The following is a 24,156-nucleotide window of genomic DNA, read 5'->3' as shown; positions in this document are numbered from 1 at the left end:
TCTGCCTTCCCACAACAGGAAAGCAATTTTCTCCAAAGGATGAATCAGAAAACTGCTGGCAATTTGGAAATAGCAGCCTATCTCCACTTTAAGCTTCGAAGGTTTAGAAAAGGTTGGGGAAAGGCTCAGCCAGGGGTCTCCCCTCAAGCTAGGACAGTGTGCGGAAAAGGGGAGACTTGAAGACAGGAACCGGGAGGAAGAAAATAATAAGTATAGGAAGCAAAACAAGCTCTTTTTTGCTCAGTGTGACAAGAGGCACAGCACTGAAGATTGTCCTACAGCCTTTCCTATCCCAAAGAGAATCCTCACCCAAGATAATAGTCACTGCGTTTGAATCTTAAGTGAAAGTGGTCTTGAAACATGTATTTGCATCTCAAGAGCTAAAACTAAATATTTTCCTGTATCGTTGAGAAGGTGGGGGGGGGGTGGGTCCTGGGCTGGCAAGGCTGAGAGGGAGAGAGCTCCTCCTGGTCTGAACTGGGGTCAGAACAGCCCTCCTGAGGGGTGTCCCAGGAAGGGAGGGAAGGAAGGAGAAGGGAGGGAGAAAGGGGAGAGGGAGTGGGAAGAAGGGGGAAAGAGAGAAGAAGGAGGAAGAAGAGGGGAGGGAAAAGGAGGGGGGAAGGGGAGAGAAGGGGGAGGGGAGAGGGGAAAGGGAGGAGGGGGAGGGGGAAGAGGGAAAGGGGGGAAAGGGAGGAAGGGAGAGGGGAGGAGGAGGTGGAAAGGGGAGGAAAAGGAGGAGGGAGAAGGAAAAGGGAGAGGAGAGGGGGAAGAGGGGGACAGGGGAGGAGGGGAGTGGGAGGTGGAAAGGAGAGGAGGGGGAAAGGGGAGGAAGAGGGGAGAGGAAGGGTGATAGGGAGGAAGGGGAAGGGACAGGAGAGGAGGGGGAGGAGGGAGAAGGAAAAGGGAGAGGAGAAGGAGGAGGGGAAAGGGGAGGAGGGGGAGGGGAGAAGGAGAGGGGAAAGGAGAGAAGGGGTAAGAGGGAGGGGGAAAAGGGGAGGAAGGGAGAGGAGGGGAGAAGGGGGGAGAAGGAGGGGGATAAAAAAAAGGAAGGGAAGAACCAGCCTCACTGAAGCATGCAGAAGTTCCCAGGCCAGGGACTGAACCCACAACACCACAGGAATGACAATGCTGGATCTTTAACCACTAGGTCACCAGGGAACTCCTGTACTTTTATTTTTACATCATTAAGGTTGATAAAAAGTTATTCTCTTCTGCAATTACAATTAAGTCATCTGTGCTTTGTCTTCAAAGTTAAAAATCTTGCTTTCCAAGTAAACTGCCCCAAACTGAACAACATGAGTTTCCGGATATAAAGGGCTTATTAAGTTCCTAAAACATTACAGAAAATAGACTCAGACTAGGGCAAATAACAGTGAAATTTAAACCACTGTAGAAAAGAGTAAATCCTGCATAATTCCAAAGAGAGAGAGAAGAAGATGTCCAAACTAAAAGATCAAGAATCAGAATGGCTTCAGGTTTTCTCTCAATAGCTCTGGGAACTAGAAGACAAAGGAAGAATGCCTGCAGATTTCTGAAGAACAACCATTTCCAACTTAGAATTTTTATACCCAGAAAAATTATCAAACAAGTGTTAGAGTGGAATATAGAGACCTTTTCCGAAATGCAAGGTCTCAAAACTTACCTTTCACATACACTTTCTAGGAAGTTACTGGTATATGTACCAACAAATAGAGGAAATAAATTAAGAAAGAGGAGACACAGAACCATCCAGTAGAATCAAGCAGTCAATCACAATTTGAAAAGAGTGAGGTAAAAGGAGATTCCAAAGATCTGATGCTCTCCTTGAGAATTTGGAACAAAGACATGGACATGGCATGGATTAGCGGCAGGGTCCCCTGACAGGGCCTTGCCCTCGCTATCAAATGTGATCTGTTCTCCATTGTTTTCTTGCAGTTCCTGACTCCCACAGAGGAGAGTCTGCCTTCCCTAATGTATCGCTCAGCAAGGTACCCAGGCCCAAATTGATCTGGTCTCTCATTTGCTATAGGAAAGCCCTTTGCCTCGGACATGTTGGTGGTGCCAGGATTGCAGTGTTTCAGCCTCTGTCTCCCTCCCCTGCCTACCAGCCCTGACACAGAACTCAAGTCAACAGCACTGATCCTCCAGGTGAACTGCATCTCAGGGCTTCATTGTTCACTCTTCCACCCCACCCAGTCCAGCCTCTCTCCATCCATCCAATGGGTTTCAATACCCCACTGATAGGCAGGATAGGCCGAGTAATATCTTCCCCAAAGAGGGGTTCACACCCTAATCCCTGGAATCTATGAATATGTCACAAAAGGAACTTTGCAAGATGTGATTAAACTAAGGATCTTGACATCGGCAATTATTCTGGATCACCTGAGCGGACTCAGTGTAATCGCAAAGGTCCTTATGAGAGCGAAGCAAGAGGATAAAAAGAAGCAGAGGGAAATAAAGACATGTGACCATGGAAGCAGAGCTGAGAGAGTGAGAAATTGAGATATGGAGGGAGTAGGGGCCACCAGCCAAGGAAGGCAGGCAGCCTCTAGGAAAGGCAAGGAAATGGATTACCCCCTAGAGCCTCCGGAAGCAATCCAGCCACTTTAATTTTAGTCACACAAAACCCAACTTGGACACGACCTCCAGAACGGTAAGAAAACAAACTTGTGTTGTTTTAAGCTAAGGTCGTGGTAATTTGTCACAAGCAGCATTAAGAAACTAATAAACTAAGAGTGAACATTAAATCATTTACTTTGAAAAGCTGTTGGGCAGCATCTACAGAAGCTGAACATATACGCCTGCTTCATGATTTGCGATTCCCCTCCTAGGGATGTACCCAATGGAAATGTGTATATATGTTCACCAAAGACATCTGCTATAATGTTCCTAGTGGCATTATTTGTAATGTCCCAAACTTGAGAATCACCCAAACGCACATCAGTGATAAAATGAATAAATTGAGGTACATTCACAAAGTGGAATACTGTATAGCAAAAGGAATGAACACGCTAAATCCATAGACAGTATGCATCACTTCAACATCAGATTGAATGAAGGAAGCCAGAAACGGGGTATATACTGTACGATTCAATTGCTATAAAGTGCAAATACAAGCAAAAGTAATCATACTGATTGAAGCCCCTCTCTGGAAGGGAGGAATATGTGTGTCTTCTGGAGAAATGGTGATATTCTGTCTCTGGATCTTAATGATGCTTCTCTTTGAGCAAAATCATTGAAATTGTGAAATGTGCAGCTATTAATATCTACTATACATTAATAAAAAACTTTTTAATGGGGGAAAGGATAACTGTGCCTTCGCGCAAATTTGCCCAGTCCCTTCCTGGGAATCTCCAATAGCCGCAAACAAGCAGGTGTGGTCAACTGGCAACCTAGATCCAGGATTCCAGCTCCTAGAGACCAGCACTAGGACTTAAATGTCCTGTGAATTGGCTTAAGAACTATTTACTAAAGGGCCAGTTCTAGTGGGTTATTTTCCTAAATAAAGGAAACCTGCCCAGAGGTAAGTCCACTTTCCCCCTTTGAGGACTCAAAATTACAAACTATTATTACTATTATTATTTTACTTTTTAGGGCCAGTCCACAGCATATAGAAGTTCCTAGGCTAGGGGTCCAAACAGAGTTGCAGTTGCCGGGCTACACCACAGCCACAGCAACTCAGGATCCCAGCTCACGGCAATGCTGGATTGGCCACCCACTGAGCAAGGCCAGGGATGGAACCCGCATCCTCATGGATCCCAAAGTATTATTATTATTATTATTATTATTATTATTATTATTATTATTATTATTATTTGGCTAGCCGGGCATGTGTAAGCTCCCAGGCCAGGGATCAAACTGGGGCCACTGCAGCAACCGAAGGTGCTGCAGTGACAAGGCCAGATCCTTAACCCTCTGCGCCACAAGAGAACTCCGTAAATTATTTTTAATTGACGTCATCTGAACAACAACAACAAAAATGGTCATGGCCTTTTCTCCACCAGTCGATCCCTGATAAATGAGGTGAAACCACTGCTTCTTAATTCTGTCTCTTTTAAATCACAGTGGAGTTTAATACATAAAATATATGTTGCGGAATGTGGTTAATTAATATGCATTAATGTTCTAATAATAGTATCATAAAGTTATAAACTCATAAAAACAAAAAGAACAGTTGCTTCACCAACACCTCAACCTGAACTGAGACTCCGACTTTACCAAGAAAGGGTACGGACCAGGGACCCGTGGGGGACAGACACATAGCCCAGCCGGGTGGAAATGAGCTGGGAGAAGGGATACAGACATGGACGGAGCGATGTAGGGGTGACCCTCTCTTTGCAGTGGAAAGACTCAACGCCCCTGCTCTGGACCAAGTCGCCCCGGCCAAAGCGCGGTGTGGGAATAGGGGCTGCGGGATACTTGTGGGGACAGAAGGCGGAGCTTCAAAGGCCAGGCTTTGACCTCCGGGGCCATAAAAGACTTTGGCCCCGCCACCCCCACCTGCAGCACAGCCGGGAGCCAGCGCGTCACTCCCAGCGGAAACGCGGCGCAGCCCCGGCGTCTGGCGAGGTGCGCGCCTCCCGGCCCCCTCTCCGACGCTTAGCCGCTCGGGGTCTGCCGCCAGCCTCTCTCCGCCAAGCGGGGGCGGGAACAGGGCGGCACCTACCGGGATCTGCGACGCTGCAACTCGAGCCCCCGAAGAGCCACCGAAGACCACAAGCTAGCCCGGACGGTGTTCTGGGGCCGCCGGCGCGGAGAGTCCGAGCGGAGCAAAGGAGAAAAGAGGCGCCTCACCGACTCGGCAGCGCCTCTCAGGTCAGGGTGCGGCGCCGGCTGTGCGGGGCTGCACTTGGGGAAACTTTGGTTAGCTTGTTGGCTACCGGGAGGAGGGCGCGGAACACGCAGCCCGGGCCTGGCGACCTCCGTGCGCCCCGCCTGGTACGCTGAGGCCCTGGGAGCCAGCATTTCCCGCGCACCCTGTCACTACAGAGACCTGGCATCCACCGAGGGCCGCCGGAGCGCTGGGCACTATCCAGAGACTGTGCCCCGCCTTCCCGGGCGCGCCTCACGGAGCCCACTCTGCCGCCTCTGGCAATCCCCGCCCGTTATCGGCTCCGGCTTTGCGGCGGCGCGGGCTTGGACCCCTCTGGCATGCTGGTTTCACCTCCTTCTTGGCCTTGCAGTGCGGGGTAAGTCCTGAGGGCAGCCGGCGGCTGGGAGGATCCGGGCAGGGGCCTCGCGGGCGCGAGTTAGCGCCGCAGTGGGAGCGGCGCGCTCGCGGTCGCAGGAGCGCGCGGGTCTGAGGGTCCGACTTGGGCGCGTCTCCGCAGGTGCCTCAGGCAGCCGGGTTGCGGGAGGTGCAAGCTGAGTGCGGAGGGCGGGTTGGTGCGGGCTGCGGAGCTGTTTGTAGCCACTGGTTCGACAAATGCGAGCTCCACAGGGGCAGGGAGCTGGGTCCCCGAAGCCTGTTGGGGGCGCACAGCTTGGCCCGGACTCCCCCACCCCTCACCCCGAGACCTCTTTGGGGAGAGCTGGGGTCCAGAGGTGCGCCTGCCCTAGTATGGGGGCAATGGCTGCTCCTCCTCGGGAGTGCCATTTACCGAAGGAGGGCCGTGTCCTACTGGCGAGCGGCAGCCGCTCTGGGTAGAACCCCTTTCTGATGGATGGAGATCGCCTGAGCCCGCCAGCTGCCTGCCTTGGCTCAGGGACGAGGCGACGAAACGCGCACCCTCCCCCATCGGTGTACTGATGCTGTCGCCCCAGTCACCTTCCTTTGCCCTTCTCCGACAGCACCTCGACCTTGCTCCCTCCGCGGTCTCAGGAAAAACTGAGGAAACAGAGCCAGGGGAAACAGTGAAGACGCTGTCAGAATCCTCAACAGCCTGGAAACCCCATCACCTTGGTTCCCTGGGACTTGGAGGTATAGATTTGCGTGTCTTTATGTGTGTGGGGGCTGGGAAGGGGGGTTATGAGAGAGAGATGGGGGTGCGGCTGCCCCAGAGCCCAGCCCCAGAGACCTGGGGGACAGCTGAAGTAACCAGAGGTAACCAACCCTTTTTTTGGGTACGTGTGGTGAAGACAGCAAACTTTACCAGCTACTCTTCCTTCTCTGGCAGTTTCTAAATGTTTCTTACGTGTCAGAGAACACTTTTCCTGGGACAATCAACTGCATCTTTTTTTTTCTCCTCGGCTCTGCCCCTTTCCTTGCATGGGGAGGGAACACATATTTTGCTTGTGGCAGGCAGGCTTACCTCATTCTGGGTGCAAGCGGCCCCTGCATCCTGGCCTGGGCTGTCCACTACAATTCTGGGCTTTCTGAGACCTGTCTGGGAAGGACAGGACAGCAGACCTCCTCACTGGCCTGTGCTAACTCAAGGCTGTACCCTTCTCTGGACCTGTGGGCCCCCTTTGCCCCTTTCTAGACATGGCAGGCATCACTTTCCTTAACTCCTGCAGGAGAGTTGAGCATCAAATGACCTGGAGGTGATGATGCAAACAGCCTGAGGCAGGGACTGATAGCTAATCAGAAGTGGGACTGGGATGAAGAATGGAGAGTTGGTTGCAGACTTTTTCCAGTGTGCACAGGAAACACCCCTATTGGGACAGGAGCCTGGAATCTTATTAACAAGCTCTCCATGTGATTCTTACACCCACAGAAGGTGGAGGACCATTGGTATAGGCATCTTGGCCTTCATTCTCAGAGCCTGGTAGCCCAGAGCATTCAAGTTTAGTAATTCATGTTTAGGAATGGATATTTATTGAATTCCTAAGTGGCAAGTATATTAGGATCTTTTAAAATCCTCACAATCATCTTCAGTAAAGTAGATATTATTCCCATTTTAGAGATGCAGAAACAGGCTCAGAGGAACAGTTTCTCAAGGGGTGGTAACTTAGGAGGAAACAGAGCCCATCCTTGATACATAACCTGCTGCCTCCTCTGAGCATGCTCTGGTCTGCTTGTGGGCAGCACAGACAGGGCAACCTGGGGCAAGAGTGAGGGGCTGAATTTCCAGCTTGAAGCCCATTTGTCAATTTCATCTCTTGTTGCCCTCTTTATTCTCCTTTGAGCCTCTTACTTCAGCTCCTTTGAGCCTCTTACTTCAGCTCTTTATCTGGCCATGATAGCTTTTGGGGAGGAAACATCATTTTTAGAACTGAAGTAAGAGGCTCAAAGGAGAATAAAATTTCTTTCAATGAAAGGAAAACTTGGGGCCTTAGGGAGAAAAATCCATAGGAAAGGCCAAGCCTATCCTCTCAAGAGGCTTTTAAAGCACCTCAGCCCATGTGGGAAGGGCTTTGGTGGATACTACATAAATCAGGTGCTCAAAACAGAATTCTACTCTGTGGGAAGCGGGTATCCAAGAAGCAAGGAGGCTTAAGAGACAGGATGGACATAGGACTATCTAGTTAAGTCCTGGCAAACAGCTGAGTAAGAGGAGTGAGTTCTGGAGTTCTCCCCCCTTTCTCTTCTTGGCTGCCTCATCTGCACAGAATGAGGTGGAAAAGGTGAGTACCACAGCCTTCCCAGCCCCAGCAGTCCTTGCAGGGCAGGTGATCCTCTTCCTTCCACACACACACACACACACACACACACACACACACACACATTTGCAATGCACAGAACCCAGTACACACACACACACACACACACACACGTTTGCAATGCACAGAACCCACTCCAGATACTTTACAGATTCATAATCGGTGAAATATGATTAACTGCACACTGTGGAGATCTTTTTTAACAAGGAATTAAAAAACTAGACTCCAAATGGGAGAGATGTGTGGAACAAATTATTGGTATTTATGTGGCTCTGAATAGCTTTGATTTCCTTCAGTAGGAACTGACAGCTGGCTGACAGAAAACTCACCCAGGGAGAGGAGACATCAGTGAAGTATGAAATTTTGAATAATGTTTTCAGGTAACTTGCTATTTTCATTTAGAGTGGGTGTCTGGAGAGGTAAATGCAGTTGCGGTTTGAATTGCTTCATTTATCATCAGATATTTTTAATAAGGCTCACAATTCTAAGATCCAGGCCTTTTTACTTCTTTTTCCTGCCTTCCAGTCCCCTGGTAGCTGGGAATTCCACCCTTCAGCCTGTAGACTCTCACTTGCTCCCATTTTCAACATGCTGCCTCCAAGGTTGGAGCCTTCCTCATCAATCTGTTCAGACAATGAACAATGTTTTCTTGCCTAGGAGAGTGGTTGTCTACGTGGGGTGAGGTAAAGCTCTGGAGGTCTGGTTGTTCTATCCAACCGTCCTGTCCTGTTCAGCCCTGTGCCTCATTGCCACTTTGTGTCATTTGCTTAGCTCCCTCCACGTCCTAGGCTTTCTGGGTCCTGTGGGTGAGCTGGTTCTCTTCTCACTGAGCCATCTCTACGTGTGCTTTATGTTGCAGCCTCTGCTGTGCTAAGGCAGTTTATCACGCCATCACCCCTCTCTGTTTCCACAGCTTGTTTGAAATCAGTCAGCTGATCATAGCTCTCTTCCAGTTTTCTTTGTTCTTCAGATTATGTGTCTTTTTTTAAAAAATCGCTAAACCGTAATTTTAGTGGGGCCTAGGGAGTTGGAGAGAGGCACTAAAAGAGTAACTATGCCATGATGAATAACAAGCAATGTTAAAGACATTCTAATTTTAAAATAAAAAGCAGTTTATTCAGCTGTTTAATAATATCTTATAAGAGTGCTGAAATTATTGTCTTTGGAAATTATAAGGAAAATACACCTAAAGGATATCTTTTTGTATTTTATTTATTAGATTCCATTTATGTTTACAAAACATTATTTACAGATTCTAAAAACATATTGTACGGATTTCATGTTATTTAAATAGCCTGTGGATTAGAGACATGATAAAAATTGGGAGTTCCTGTTGTGGCTTGGTGGGTTACAAACCTGACTAGTGTCCATGGGCATGCAGGTTTGATCCCTGACCTCGTTCAGTTGGTTAAGGATCCGGCCTTGCCGTGAGCTGTGGTGTGGCTTGCAGACGAGGCTTGGACTGGTGTTGCTATAGCTGTGACATGGGCCAGCATCTGCAGCTCCAATTCAACCCCTAGCCTGCAAACTTCCACATGCTGCAGGTGCAGCTCTAAAAAAAATAATAGACATGATAAAAATAAAAGATTGCTAAATTCCGAGATAAAAATTTTTAAAAGAGGAATGTAGTGGGTAGAAAGGCACAACAGGAAGGTCTTTTTTCTGAACATGGTCTAATTTCATCACCAGCCTGCAGGGGATGAGTGTTTTATGATTGCCTTCCACAGATAAGGAACTCAAGACTCTGAGAGGCTGAGAGTTTTGACCAGAGCATAGAGCAGTTTAGCAGGAGAAATGAGATAGATGGAAATCTGAGTCTGCCTGATCCTCGAACTTTCTCCAGTTGAAGTGCTATCTATTCGGAAGGTGTAACTGGACTGGGAATCATTTATAAGCTAGATTAGAACAGTCTGACTGAATGTTAACATGGGAACAGCATGGGGTGCTCAGTGTGAAGACAGGACAGGAAAGTTTCTGAACTAGGATCATTGTAGGCTAGAGAAGTGCTCTTTATCCCAGGTGAGGCTTACCTCTGTGAAATGGGTCAAACTTCAGTATCGGCCGTTTTGACGTGCAATGGATGAGGCAAGATAAAAGAATGGACTGAAAGAGGGTGAAGGCGTGAAGAGAGGAGATTATTCCAGTACAGTACTGACTAAAGAATGGGACACTAGGAAACCTAACATGCATACACATGGAAAGTAAAGTACCTGACACCTTTTTTTCTCTGAAAAAAATTAATGTTTAAACAGTTTCAAAATTGCTCTATTAAATGTGAACAATTTAAAAAGTAAGCAGCCCAGTGGGCATTCAAAGTGTTTATAATGAGCAAAGTGTAAGCCTTTGTTGTTTCTTCTTGACAGCCCTCTGGGACTCAGGGATCAGGGTCTGCTTACAGTGGCACGGCAGACCAATTTCCTAGTTGCTACCGGAGAGTGGTGCCACTGCCCAGCTCCTCAGAGGCCCTGGAGCCCACAAGACCCTCTCTTTCCACAGGACCACAGCGGGGCCATCCCAGCTGTCAATGCATTGCTGGCTGGCTCCCCTTCTTCTCCCAGAACCTCCTGATGCCTACTTTGGGAAGGAAAGTTATGACAGATGGTGGCCAGGGTTAGTGTTAGGGAGAAAGGCCTTTACATGAGGATAGGTGAAAACGTTTGAAAGTCTTTCCAAAAGATTCTTAGAAGACTTAAAAAAAAATTGTCCCTAATACTAAAAACTATACAAAAGTATAGTATTGAAATCTGCTATCTGGTGGCTAGCTGATTCCCATTTGAATATCTGTTTCTCAGCTTTAGTAAATCCACCCATTTGTATATGAAAAAAATGCTTAAAGAAGGTTTCTTTTGTGATTACTGTCTCATGTGAGCTCTTTTTAAATGTTTCACATTCCCTCTGAGTTGGGAACCAGTCTGTCAACCAACCCTTAAATTCCCAAGTTCCCGAGTTATAGGTATGTCTGGCTCTGGAATAGCTTCTTTATTTATTTATTTGCTGCAGCTGCAGCATGTAGTAGTTCCCAGGCCAGGGATCAAACCCATGTCATAGCTGTAACCAGAGCCATAGCAGTGACAGTGCTGGATCCTTAACCCACTGAACCATGAGGGGAACTCCTGGATTAGCTTTTTTAGAATGTTGCCTAGGAGGGCAAAATCATGTATTTCATTTTCATGTCTTTACGGATGTATATGTGGAATGATTATTCTTTGCTTAACATCATGATGAAACTAAAGTGGAGACAAATAAGTATATTTTTTTGTATATGGCTTATCAGGAGCTTACTGGTTGAAACTCCTTGAATGTCTAGGCATAAATACTACTGATAACGACACAAAAACCAATTTATGTTGTGAAAACTAAGACCTAATATAGCTCTTTATACATTTTGTGTGTGTGTGTGCTTTTTAGGGCCACACTTGTGGCATATGGACATTCCCAGGCTAGGGATCAAATCAGAGCAGCAGCTGCTGGCCTGCACCACAGCCACAGCAACCTGGAACCCGAACCACCTCTTTGACTTACACTACAGCTCACTGCAATGCCAGATCCTCAACCCACTGAGCAAGGCCAGCGATCAAACTTTTTTCCTCATGGATACTAGTCGGGTTTGTTACCACTGTGCCACAATGGGAAGTCCTATGAATTTTAATTATGAAACATTCTTACATAAATGCTATGTTCTTTTTTGTATACATGTCCTATTTTATAATAGAGAATAGTAGTATCGTACAGAGGAATGTATGAAATATGTACTATTTAAAGAATAATGAGTAGTTCCTCTTATGGCTCAGTGAATTAGATTCCAACTAGTATCCATGAAGATGTGGGTTTGATACCTGGCCTGACTCAGTGGGTTAAGGATCTGGTGTTGCTGCAATCTGTGGTATAGGTCGCATATGTGGCTCAGATCCAGCGTTGTTGTGGCTGTGGTATAGGCTGGCAGCTGCAGCTCCAATTTGACTCCTAGCCTGGGAATTTCTATATTCCACAGGTGTGGCCCTTAAAAGAAAAAAGAAAATGAAAAAAAAAAAAAGAATAATGATAAAATGACACCTACATACACACCACCTAGGCTGAGAAACAGAGTATCATTATTTGAACCTTAAAAGCCTGTGTCCCTCTCAAATTTCATTGCTCTCCTTACCAAGGGGTAACTTGATCTTGACTATTGCCGAAATCATCCCCTTTGCTTTTTCTTTCCCCTCAGTTTCCTGTTTTTATTTCACCCCTATTTAAATTAGTTGTTTTAGAAAGCTGTATAGCAAGCACAAAACGAGATGAACAAAGGAAGATCAATATCGGAGGTCCCATTGTGGCTCAGTGGAAACGAATCCAACTAGGAACCACGATGTTGCTGGTTCGATCTCTGGCCTTGCTCAGTGGGTTAAGGATCTGGCATTGCCCTAAGCTGTAGTGTAGGTCACAGACATGGCTCAGATCCCGTATTGCTGTGCCTGTGGTGCAGGCCAGCAGCTGTAGCTCTGATTCGACCCCTAGCCTGGGAACCTCCATATGCCGGGGGTACGGCCCTAAAAAGAAAATAAAAATCATTATTGCCTATATATGGCCAAAGTTCTCAGGAAAAGATAAGTTAAACAGTCTCTGGATCTTAGTTCAGCTCAGCACTCCTGAGCCTTCGTAGGAGTTCCTTCTGGGCAAGGTTATGAGTACGTCCTAAGAAACATGGGACGTAGCATAACAGGGCTTTGGCATGCTGCAGTGTAGACCAGTTATGGGATATCCAGAGGGAATGGGTATTGAGTCCCCTCCTAAGCTCACCATGACTTATCCCCAGATCTCAGAGCAAGTTGAAGCAGAATATTTGAGCAGGGCTGAAGGGGTGCCACTGGCTGCCTTAAAAAGCAGGGCATGGAGGGGAGGGCAGAAATGTGGTGAGGACAAAGCAAGCAGATTAAAGAACTGAGGTCAGGCTCACTTCACCTTTGTCCTCAGATAACAAGATGGTAAAATGGCACTATGATCTCAGAGATGATGTCTATGCATAGCCATTTTCCTGGCATCTCCTCTCACCATCATCCTGGGATTTTCAGTGCCTCTCTTCTACGATGATCTTCAGCCCCTGGTATCTCGTTTCTTCTTTCTTGTTCTACCATTCCATCTTGGTAGATTATATTCTTGAGAGTGACCCCAATTCCTGACTAATGGTTTGGCTAGATATAGATTTCTAAGCTGGGACTAAATTTTCCTTCAGAATTTTAAAAACATTCCTCCTTTGTCTTTCATCATTGTTGTTGATCTGCCTGAATCTACTGTAATTCTTGATCATTTAGTAGGTGACTTATCCACCCCATGCCTCACCTCCTGCTTTCAAGCTTTGGAGTCTTCTCTGTTCTTGGTGTTCTGGAAATTTACACCATACGCTATGGACAGGATCTGTCTTCATCCATTGTGCCATGTTCTAATTGGGCCCTTTCAGTTTGGAAACTCATGTCCCTCAGGGCTAGAAAATTTTCTCTCCTGCTTACTTACCCCTTCCCCTACCCTGCTGTCTCTTGCAGGAGCTTGTTAGTTGGATCTTGGACTTCCTGACCTAGTCCTCTACTTTTCTTGTTTGTTTTTTTTTCCTTCCTATTCTTTTTGCTTGATTGTTAGAGATTTTATCAATGTTACTATCCAATCCTTCTGTTGAATTTTAGAGTGTGCATCATGTTTTTATCTTTTGAGAGCTTCTCACGGTCTTTTTTCTTTTTTTTCTTTTTATTTTTTTGCCTTTTCTTGGGCCACTCCCATGGCATATGGAGGTTCCCAGGCTAGGGGTCTAATCGGAGCTGTAGCTGCCGGCCTATGCCAGAGCTACAGCAACGCAGGATCATTAACCCACTGAGCAAGGCCAGGGACCGAACCCACAACCTCGTGGTTCCTAGTCGGATTCGTTAACCACTGCGCCATGACAGGCACTCCCTCATGGTCTTTTTTCACAGAATTTTATCCTTGATTCATGATGACAATATCCTTTTGAGGATAATATGTTTTTGAAGTTTTCATTTTCCTAATACTTGTCTTCTCCAAGTTGCATTTTTTTTCTGTTTGTTCTGGTCTCTCTCTCTAATGTAAGAGGCTTTTTTTGGTTGCATGCTCATGAATAAAGGGCTTGGATTAAAAAGCTAATGTTAAGCCTTGTGTACACAGGTAACCTTTAAGCCACACTGTAGGATGATCTGGATGGCATGTTGGGGAATCCTTGTGATCAGTACTTAGGCATTTTCTCCTTGGTAGGTCAGGTTCTTGAAAGAAGAGTATAGCAACTTTCTTCTAATGGTAAAGGTATGGCTGGCCATCCTTCTTGAAGCTGAGATGGGGGAGAAGGCTGGGAATCCCTTCATTCATTGATCACTAAGCACAGCATCACTTATTCTCATTTTATTGTCCTCAAACATGCTCAGTGTCTCTCAGTCCAGAGTCTCTTATCTCCATTTCTGGAGAATAAACCAGTGAACATCTTTTTCGGTGGGAGAGGAGCCATCTTCTATCCCTTGTGGCTTGGAGTGGAGGGGTGCTCCTCACACTTTAATATGCGTGCAGATCACCTGAGATCTAGTTGAACTGTAGGTTTTGATTCAGTAGGTCTGGGGTGGAGCTTGAGATTCTGTTTATTTAACAAGTGTCAGGTAATGCTGCTACTGCTGGTCCAAGGTAGGACCACACTTCCCATAGCAGACCCAGGGCTCTGACGCTCTAACAGCTTTTCTCCTGGCCCTCGTTTCAGCTGTATTCTCCACCCTGCAGTACTAGAGCCTCCTGCCGCTGTCTCTTTCGAGGATTCCTTAGTGTGCACAGGCTTCATTCTCAGCTCTGCCGCCGATGACGCTGAAGCACAGCCTTTTCAGGTTGGCTGAGTCACTTACCACTGGCCCATCTGCTCTCTGGCTTCCAAAACGTCGCTGTCATCTTCTCTCCTTTTCCTGCTTACCTTTGTGAGTTTATGTCTTTTTTGGAATTTTTTTACTTTAGGGGGTTTCAGAGAGGGGCAAAATTAGATGTGCATGTTCTGCCATGTCATCCTAACTATAACCGTCTGCTGAAATATTTTCCTAAAGTTTGGTGACTGTATTGGTGTAGAGCCAGCCTACTTTATGATAAATAATTGCTGTTTTAAGAGTCTAGGTCTTTGCACAAGGAGTGTTCTCCACCCCTCTTTTCATTTTTCTGCCTGCCAGACTCTTTTACAGTCTTCAAGGCTTAGCTCAAATGACTGGCCTCTGTGAAGCCCCCTTCCATCCCGACTGTTCAAGCCTGTGTGTTCTCGTGATTTCAACTCATAACCAGCATCTCTTTGAAACAGTTATGTACACTCCTCAGGGTTAGGGCCTGTAGCTTTGTAGGTCAGGGCCCAGCACATATTAGGAGCTTATAGTTGTTTAACAACTTAATTAATTAATTTCTGTATGCATGCCTATCTTTCCCTTTTTCCTTACTTTCTTCCTGCTCTCTGCATCTCGTTTTTCTTTGAAGAAGTCATTATATTGATTATCTACTTTATTATCCAATAGAAATTCACGTCCTGTATTCTTAATTTTAAAAGTCAACAAGTAAGAGTTCTCGCTGTGGTGCAGTGGGTTAAGAATCTGAACTGTAGCAGTTCTGGTTGCTGTGGAGTTGTGGGCTCAATCCCTGGTCCTGTGCAATGAGTTAAAGTATCTGGCATTGCTGTAGCTGTGGCATAGGTTGTAGCTGCAGCTTGGATTCAGTCACTGGCCTGGGAACTTCCACATGCCATGGGTGCAGCTGAAAAAGAAAAAATAATAGTAATAAATTAATTAAATAAAATTAAATAAGTAGAATTAATACTTCTTGATTTCTAAAAACTCCCAAATTAAACTAAATAAATTTAAATATTATATAAACTTTTATTTGCCTTTTCCCCCTCAGCTCTAAGGGCTGTTATAAGGCTAACATTTCCTCAGCTGTCAATGAAGACCTAATTCTTATCACCTAATGAAATTATCTTTTGAATGAGTCGGAATCTAAATTATTTAAATAAATGAAACATAAATAATTTTCAATTTTCACAATAATAATAAAATGTATGTAAGATCTACATTTCTTTGTTTCCAGTCTGGAAAACTTCTTTTTCAGAGCAAATATACTGTTGTCAAATTTTAACCCAACAGGAGTTCCTGTTGTGGTGCAGCAGAAATGAATCTGACCAGTAACTATGAGGTTGCAGGTTCAATCCCTGGCCTCACTCAGTGGATTAAGGATCTGGTGTTGCTAAGAGCTTCGATGTAGGTCGCAGACGTTGGCTCGGATCTGGTGCTGCTGTGGCTGTGGCGTAGGCTAGCAGCTACAGCTCCGATTCGACCCCTAGCCTAGGAAGCTCCATATGCCGCAGGTGCAGCCCTAAAAAGACAAAAAAAAAAATTTAACCCAACAGTATGTTGCTAACCCCATGATGTAGTCAGTGTATGATATAAATAATGAAATCAAGAGAAGTGCATAATTACACGCTCACCATTCCTATCTCAGGGTGAATTCCAGACATGGTGTCGGTTATTTTAACATCTTGTAGTCCAACTAATTTTCATACTTTAAAAGAAATATTGAAATGCTCCTCAAATTGAAAATCTAGACCTTAGTTGCATTATTTAACTGAAGAACATGTTTAAGTATTTTAATACTAAGAAGTTTTTTTTATATTAAGCTTCCTAAACATGTTCTATTTTAATGGATTCAATTGCAGTTGCACAGAATTTTGGCTTTTTTGCTTAAGTTTGCATTTTAATATTAATTTTAAAAAATAGTTTTCCTAAGTAGGAGTTCCCTTCGTGGCTCAGCGGTTAACAAACTTGACTAGGATCCATGAGGATGTGGGTTCGATCCCTGGCCTCACTCAGTGGGTTAAGGATCCTGTGTTGCTGTGAGCTGTGGTGTAGGCCACAGACACAGCTTGGATCCCACGTTGCTGTGGCTATGGCGTAGGCCAGAGGCTACAGCTCCGATTTGACCCCTAGCCTGGGAAGTTCCATATGCCATGGGTGTGGCCCTAAAAAGCAGAAAAAAAAATTTTTTTTCACAAGTACAAATTAAGATTATTGATTAATGTGGGATTTTGAGAAGTACCAGCTAGTGTTATATCAGAAATATTCAATGAAGATTTTGAAAGTAAATTTTAGTTTGTATTTCCCTAAGATTGTTACTATTCTAAAATTTCTATTTTTATTTTGCAATTCACTATTTTGCTCTATATTTATTAATAATATAATCTTATTTACATTTCCTTTTTCTGTATGTCGTCCACAAACTGTGAATAACAACATGAATATAAACTGGCACACTGATTCTGGCTAATCCTTTGTTCTTCATCTTCCTTGATAACCAGGTATTGATTCCGACTTTTGAAGATGGATGAAGGTATAGAAATATCCAGTGATGGAAAATCCCTGATCAAAGCAGTCCATCAGAGCCGGCTTCGCCTAACAAGACTCTTGCTGGAAGGCGGCGCCTACATCAATGAGAGCAATGACCGTGGGGAAACGCCTTTAATGATTGCTTGTAAGACCAAACATGTTGATCACCAGAGTGTCAGTAAAGCCAAAATGGTTAAATACCTATTAGAAAACAATGCTGACCCCAACATACAGGACAAATCTGGGAAAACTGCTTTGATGCATGCTTGCTTAGAAAAAGCTGGTCCTGAAGTTGTTTCTTTGCTGCTCAAGAGTGGGGCTGATCTCAGCCTGCAAGACCATTCTAGTTATTCAGCCCTGGTATATGCTATAAATTCAGAAGATAGAGAGACTCTGAAAGTTCTGCTTAGTGCTTGTAAAGCAAAAGGGAAAGAAGTCATTATCATAACGACAGCAAAATCGCCCTCTGGCAGGCACACTACCAAACAGTACTTAAATATGCCTCCTGTGGATATGGATGGGTGTCATCCCCCAGCCACCTGTGCCACTCCTTCAGAAATAGACTTAAAAACAGCCTCATCGCCACCTTCCCATTCTTCTGAAACCGAAATGACACTTTTTGGCTTTAAAGATCTGGAGCCCCCAGGAAGCAGTGATGATACAGGGGACCCAGACTCCCCTGTGAGGAAGCCTGGTATGGCCCCTAGTGGGCCCAAGATACCTCAGGCTTCACACTGGATCAAGAGTCCCCCCTTATTAATGCATCAGAATAGAGTGGCCTCCTTACAAGAGGAGCTCCAGGATATTACTCCAGAGGAAGAATTATCCTACAAAACCAATGGGCTAGCACTTTCCAAGCGATTCATCACTAGGCACCAAAGTATTGATGTCAAAGACACTGCACATTTGCTAAGAGCCTTTGATCAGGCCAGCTCAAGAAAGATGTCACATGATGAAATAAATTATCAATCATTTTTTTCAGAAGGAAATCAGCAATGCATTGAAATCCCTGTTGACCAAGACTCAGACTCTAACCAGACAATCTTTGCTTCCACCTTAAGAAATATAGTTCAAAAAAGAAACTCAGGAGCAAATCACTATAGCTCTGACTCCCAGCTCTCAGCTGATCTGACCCCTACCACTTTAGAAGATGGCAAAGTACTTACAGGAAAGAAAAAGATACTTTCGCCATCTCCTTCCTTGTTGTCAGGGTCCAAAGAATTGTTGGAGAATATCCCCCCAGGTCCCCTGAGCAGGAGAAATCATGCACTTTTAGAAAGGCGTGGTTCAGGAGCTTTCTCTTTAGATCACAACATTACACAAACCAGACCAGGATTTCTGCCACCTTTAAATGTGAATCCTCATCCTCCTATCTCAGATATCAATGTCAACAAGATTTCCAACCTTCTTTCTTGTGGTCAGAAAATGCTTATGCCAACAGTTCCTGTGTACCCCAAAGAATTCAGAAGTAAAAAGATGCTGTTAAGGAGACAGTCATTGCAAACTGAGCAAATTAAGCAATTAGTTAATTTTTAAGAGATGGCTAGACACATTTTTGTTCAGATGTCTCTATCAGAAAAACATGGAACTAGAGAAGAAAATTCAAAATGGTCATCCTTTCAAATCTTATAATTGGCGAGCCCATAATAGTTAAGAGTATTAAAATATACTGTGTATCACACTACTAGGCACTATGAATATACAGGTAATATATAGTTTTTGCTAAGGAAATTCTCTCAAAAATAAAGCTATTTTTCTCAAAACCTTCAATAGTAACAACCTTCATGTGGTCCACGTTTTTAATTTAAACAAAAACAGGCAAAGAAAGAAGGTTATGTATGTTGTAGGTAACTTATAAACTTGAGATTTGCCAAACATTTTATTAGGAAACACTGCATTCAAATCAATAATTTGTCAAAACATTTAAGTTAATAAATAAGATTGTGATTTTCCATGATGCCAACCGCATTCAAGAAAACATTAACAGCTATAAAGTTTTATGTGATCAATAAGCCTAAGCTACAATGAAAGAATTAACTAACTTTGGAAAAATGTTGACCACGGGTAGGTGACAATCTACTTAAAAATTTAAAAGGTCAACTGTTACAATAGATCAGGCAGCTAATATTCATGTTGTCAGCCTAATCAGTGTCAAAAATGGCAGATCAGAGTTTTATGAGCTAGTAATAATCTATGCCAAGTGTTTGTGTAGTGTTTTTGGCTTTGCTTTGTTTTTTAATATCATCTTGTGGAATTCTTCATATCTTTTAATTCCTGTTATTGTTTTTTTGGACGTAGGTTCCCAGTAACAACACAGTATGAAAGTTAGAAAGCATTTCTCATATCAAACGATTCTTATCTTTCTAATGACAATCAAAAAAAAAAAAGTTTGGGATTTATCACAAATCAAAAATAAATGCTTGCTTTCTGTAAAAAAGAAAAACTGATTGTTAGATTGTCTTAGTTTATCTAATATCAAGAAAGCCAAGATAAATTTATTTACAAAATGTACTCAATATTCAGTCAACATAAAAAATATATTTTTATTTCTTTTATGTAATTATTAAACATTTATATAATTAGAATAATAAGAATAATTTCCTTAGTGTGATATTTTAGTCATCTAGTATTTAGGACCTGTGAATAACTTCTAATAAAATACATGAATACTATGCTGCTACCACAAAATATTATAAAATGACTATATTATCTATAATGATCTCAAAATATGGTGTTTACACAGAGTGTAAACTTAGCAGTGTTACAACAAAAAAATAAATCAAACTATACAAAACTATACAAACTATACAAAACCTGAGTGTATTACTTTGATGACTGTCATTTACAAGTTTATTTCTTTGCCTTCTATCAGTAGAAGAGAAGATTCTAGCAATTGGCATGATGCTTTTCTCCATAATTTGACATAAGTTGTTAAGCACATAGTAACTATTTAATTTCTTGTGGCTTTTATTTGAAAAAACAACTGGAAGTTTTCCATTTAATGTTTTGAAGAACATTAATATTAATTGCCCTAGGAGTATTTTTGGATTCAGAACTTGGAATTGTACCTGATTTTTATAGGTAGCTAAACCCTTTTTGCAAGTGAGAAAAGTTCTAGGCTTTAAGAGGTAAGGATACAGTTTGGAGGAATATGTAGCTAGATTAGTACATAAACAAAATGGTATCAATAAAGATTTAAATGTCATTTTGATTATCACTGATTTTTTTTTTCTTCTGCTACACCAATGGCATCTGAAAGTTCCTTGGGCCAGGGATCAAACCCACGCCACAACTGTGACCTGAGCCACAGTAGTGACAACACCAGATCCTTAACTCACTAGGCCACCAGGGAACTCCATTTTTATCTATCTCAAATACTAATGGTAAATAGTTTGAGATAATCTCAAGAGAAAGTATGCCACATATGTTACCTTCTTTTTTTTTTTTTCTTTTTAGGGCCGCACTCATGGTATATAGAGGTTCCCAGGCCAGGGGTCAAATCAGAGTTGTAGCTGCCAGCCTACACCACAGCCACAGCCATGTAGGATCTGAGCCACATCTGCGACCTATACCACAGCTCATGGCAACAATGGATCCTTAACCCACTGAGCCAGGCCAGGGATCAAACCTGCGTCTACATGAATGCTAGTCAGGTTCGTTAGCTGCTGAGCCACGACAGGAACTCCCCACATACGTTACTTTGAGTAAACAGAAAATGAGGAAAAAAAAACTTTTGTTGCTATTCTCATCCCAACATAAGAAGAATATTTATTAGGGTTAAAACTTTCTTGGCCATATATGGAAGAGTTTCTAGTCTTCTGTCAATCATAGGAACATTTTAAGGGCTGAGGTTTTTGAGCCTAGTTGTAAAGCTGTCCTGTGGGACTTGATCCATTAAGTGGAATATATCACTAAGTTCCCAATGGTAGGTCACATATTTGCAACAGGATATGCGTGTGTGTGTGTGTATACCTACATATATTTAATGTAAAAGTATGATTTGACTTTAACTTAAAAGATATGACACCTCATTCATTAGTTTTACAGCTACCATTCTTAGTTACTTGTGGCTAGGATTTCCAAAGAGATTGCTGATACTGATTATGGCAAAAGTAATTTTGTGGAGAACATAGGACAACCCCAGTTATGGAGCCAAGTATTGATTGTGCCCACCCAGTCAGTGCCCAGGGAAAGTGCTGAACATCTGCCTGGCATATTCCTTGGTGGGCATGTACCCATCAGGCATCCTTTTAAAAATTTCAAATGAGGAGTTCCCGTGGTGGCGCAGTGGTTAGCGAATCCGACTAGGAACCATGAGGTTGCGGGTTCGATCCCTGCCCTTGCTCAGTGGGTTAACGATCTGGCATTGCCGTGAGCTGTGGTGTAGGTCACGGATGTGGCTCGGATCCTGCGTTGCTGTGGCTCTGGCGTAGGCCGGTGGCTGCAGCTCCGGTTGGACCCCTAGCCTGGGAACCTCCATATGCCTCGGGAGCGGCCCAAGAAATAGCAAAAAGACAAAACAAAACAAAAAAATTCAAATGAGGAGCTCCCGTCGTGGCTCAGTGGTTAACGAATCTGACCAGGAACCATGAGATTGCGGGTTTGATCCCTGGCCTCGCTCAGTGGGTTAAGGATCCTGCGTTGCTGTGGCTGTGGTGTAGGCCGGCAGCAACAGCTCCAATTAGACCCCTAGCCTGGGAACCTCCATATGCTGTGAGTGTGGCCCTAGAAAAGACCAATAAATAAATAAATAAAAATAATAAAAAAAAATAAAAATTTCAAATGATAAAACTAACTACCCTTATTCTGATTAAATGCTTACTATGTAGTCTAATAATTTGATTCTCATATAGCTTAAGAAAAGATTGGACTTGTCAAGGTGCTAACACTTGCATTAATCATGTTTTTTTATTTTAGTTTTTAAATTTTCTGAGGCTTTGATATCTTGGGACCTTACCTAGAGGGATGCCCTCCCAGGATTAGCTAATTCCTAGAGATGGAAAACAACGTGCCCTGGGAGTGTATCTTTCATATGAAAACCAACCAATCCAGAGCTCAGACTAACCACCTCCTCTATGAGACTGTCTCACTCAGGGCCACAGCCCCCTGCTCAAATTACCCCAGCATCAGGTACAAGATGACAGACAGCTCCTACATCCCAGAGCCTGCTGAAATTATTCAAACTAGCCAATCATAAACCTGCCTACCACGCTATGCGCATTTCCTCTTACAGAAACCATAATAAGGGCTCTTGTCCACGTTTTCCCCTTACTCCCTCTGCTTCCTGACAGTGCCTGCTGCATCCCCCTGTGGCCCTGTGTGATGTGATATGCCTGCCTCCTTTGAGAACTCTGAGTAGCAGTGTAATTGCCTCTTGATCTGTTGGCCTCACCATACCTGAATAATAATAAAACCTCTATTTTAAAACAAAAAGGCACAGTCTACTTGGAAGTCATAATTCTTAATACATTAATATTTGAGTTTATAGAGACTTGGCTAGTGCCAATATTCCTTAGATTACATTTCTAAGTCCCCAAGATAAGACACCAGATCATGGGCTTTGGTAAATCTACAAGATTTACCCACAGCCCACAGCCATTCTGAGGTGATGACAACCTCTCTCTTTCTGTACCTTCTTTGAATGTCTACAATTCTTAAAGGGGAGGCTATGAAAGGAAAAACAGAAGAACAGCTAACATTACAAATCACAACAAGAGCAATTTAAAAGAATCTCCAGTGTTCCAGTGAGGTGGAACACTGGATCAAAACCAGTAACTTAAAGCTTAATGATTATGAGTAGCCTACATTTACGTTTCGAAAATCAATTACATTAAGATTAGGCTGATCAATAACTTATGTGAAAAAAAATATGAAATATAATACATGATTAAACAATCATGGGGGACTGCTAACAGGGCTAAGATTATTAAAGTATTAATAAATATTACTAAAACATTAATCAGTTTCTCCTTCTTAGCACTGGTAGATCAAATCTTAGAAAGCAGAGTTCCTGTCATGGCGCAATGGCATGGTTCCCTCTAGGAACCATGAGGTTGCTGGTTTGATCCCTGGCCTCGCTCAGTGGGTTAAGGATCCAGCGTTGCCATGAGCTGTGGAGTAGGTCAAAGGTGCGGCTCGGATCCCACGTTACTGTGGCTCTGGTGTAGGCCTGGGAATCTCCACATGCCATGGGTGCAGCCCTAGAAAAAGACAAATAAAAAAAAATTTTTTTTTAATCTGAGAAAGCATGTTAGATTCTAGATCTTATGTTTTATGATACATACATACATACATAGTCTGGGGGAAAATTTCTTAATATGTAAAGAATTGGTGGTGTTCAGCCTACAGAGAAAAAGAGCCAATTGAGATTAGACACCTGACCCCAAATACTAAAAGGACTATGACTTAGTCTGAATCCTCCAGATTGAGAAACTAGGACCAGAAAATTGAAGTTACAGAAATAATTCAACTATTTTACCTTCTGAAGCTGTCCATCTATGGAACAGTCTGTCTTAGGAAGATATGAACCACTTTTGGAAACAGGCTGAGGAGAGATGCTGACCAGAGATTTAACAAAAGGCATTCCTTTTATTGAATAATCTTAAATCTTTTCAACTAGAAGGTTCTTTGAGATAGTTTTTACTTATTACCAATTCTAGAGTCACTGTAACAAGTTGAAAACTAATGAATGAAATTATACTTTTGGATTTCAATCATCCACACAACTTCTTAGCTTTATTTGACATTTATGAAGTGTTAGTTTTAGTGGCACAAATTTAAATTTTGATTGTCAGGCAACATATATCAAAAAGGATCTTCTCAGTTACATAAATTCTCTGTTTTATCCCCGTACCTTTGGGTTCTATAAATAGAAGAGCCTAAAATCCAAGGAAAGAACAGTTCTACTAAGGGACTCAATCATATTTCCACTAAAATGGAAACTGAGATAACATCTGGTCAATCCAGGCTCCTTCACAGGAGAAAAAGGAGTCAGATGTTGCTTAGAGCAATTCTCAGAATTACAAGCAAGAGCTAGAAGAAATACGAGTAGAATTTGGGACCTCATTAGGGACCCCTTGCATTACAGCCAGAGGTAAATGTGGGTTACTACACTCGCACACAGCCAGGAGCCCTCAAGAATGAAGGGATGGGGGTACATTACCAGGTACCTTTTTGACTGTTTCTTCCCATAGCTGCTGGGGCAGCCTTAGGTATCATAAAACTCCATTGGTTCCCTTCCCCCCAGACAGTAGAGTGGACCAATGAT

The 24,156-nt window shown here is 43.5% G+C and overlaps 1 protein-coding gene and 1 long non-coding RNA gene across 2 annotated transcripts; both read left to right on the top strand.

Annotated features, from left to right (window-relative positions):
- Positions 1-4,578: 4,578 nt before the first annotated feature.
- On the top strand, positions 4,579-7,901 carry LOC125126133 (uncharacterized). Its single transcript, XR_007134512.1, has 3 exons — positions 4,579-5,168; positions 5,770-5,899; positions 7,818-7,901. It is a non-coding gene; the product is annotated as an uncharacterized LOC125126133 (long non-coding RNA).
- Positions 7,902-16,869: 8,968 nt separating this feature from the next.
- On the top strand, positions 16,870-18,560 carry ANKRD34B (ankyrin repeat domain 34B). The gene has a single exon (XM_047778193.1). The coding sequence runs from the start codon at positions 16,884-16,886 to the stop codon at positions 18,423-18,425; it is 1,542 nt and encodes a 513-aa protein (XP_047634149.1). The 5' UTR covers positions 16,870-16,883; the 3' UTR covers positions 18,426-18,560.
- Positions 18,561-24,156: the final 5,596 nt, after the last annotated feature.

The sequence above is a fragment of the Phacochoerus africanus genome, chromosome 4, assembly GCF_016906955.1.
Source record: "Phacochoerus africanus isolate WHEZ1 chromosome 4, ROS_Pafr_v1, whole genome shotgun sequence".
NCBI lineage: Eukaryota > Metazoa > Chordata > Mammalia > Artiodactyla > Suidae > Phacochoerus > Phacochoerus africanus.
Note: the sequence above shows the minus strand (reverse complement) of the source record. Positions and strands in the feature narration are given on the sequence as shown.

Excerpts from the sequence above, each read along its gene's own strand:
- ANKRD34B (XM_047778193.1), top strand. The coding sequence starts at position 16,884 with ATGGATGAAGGTATAGAAATATCCAGTGATGGAAAATCCCTGATCAAA.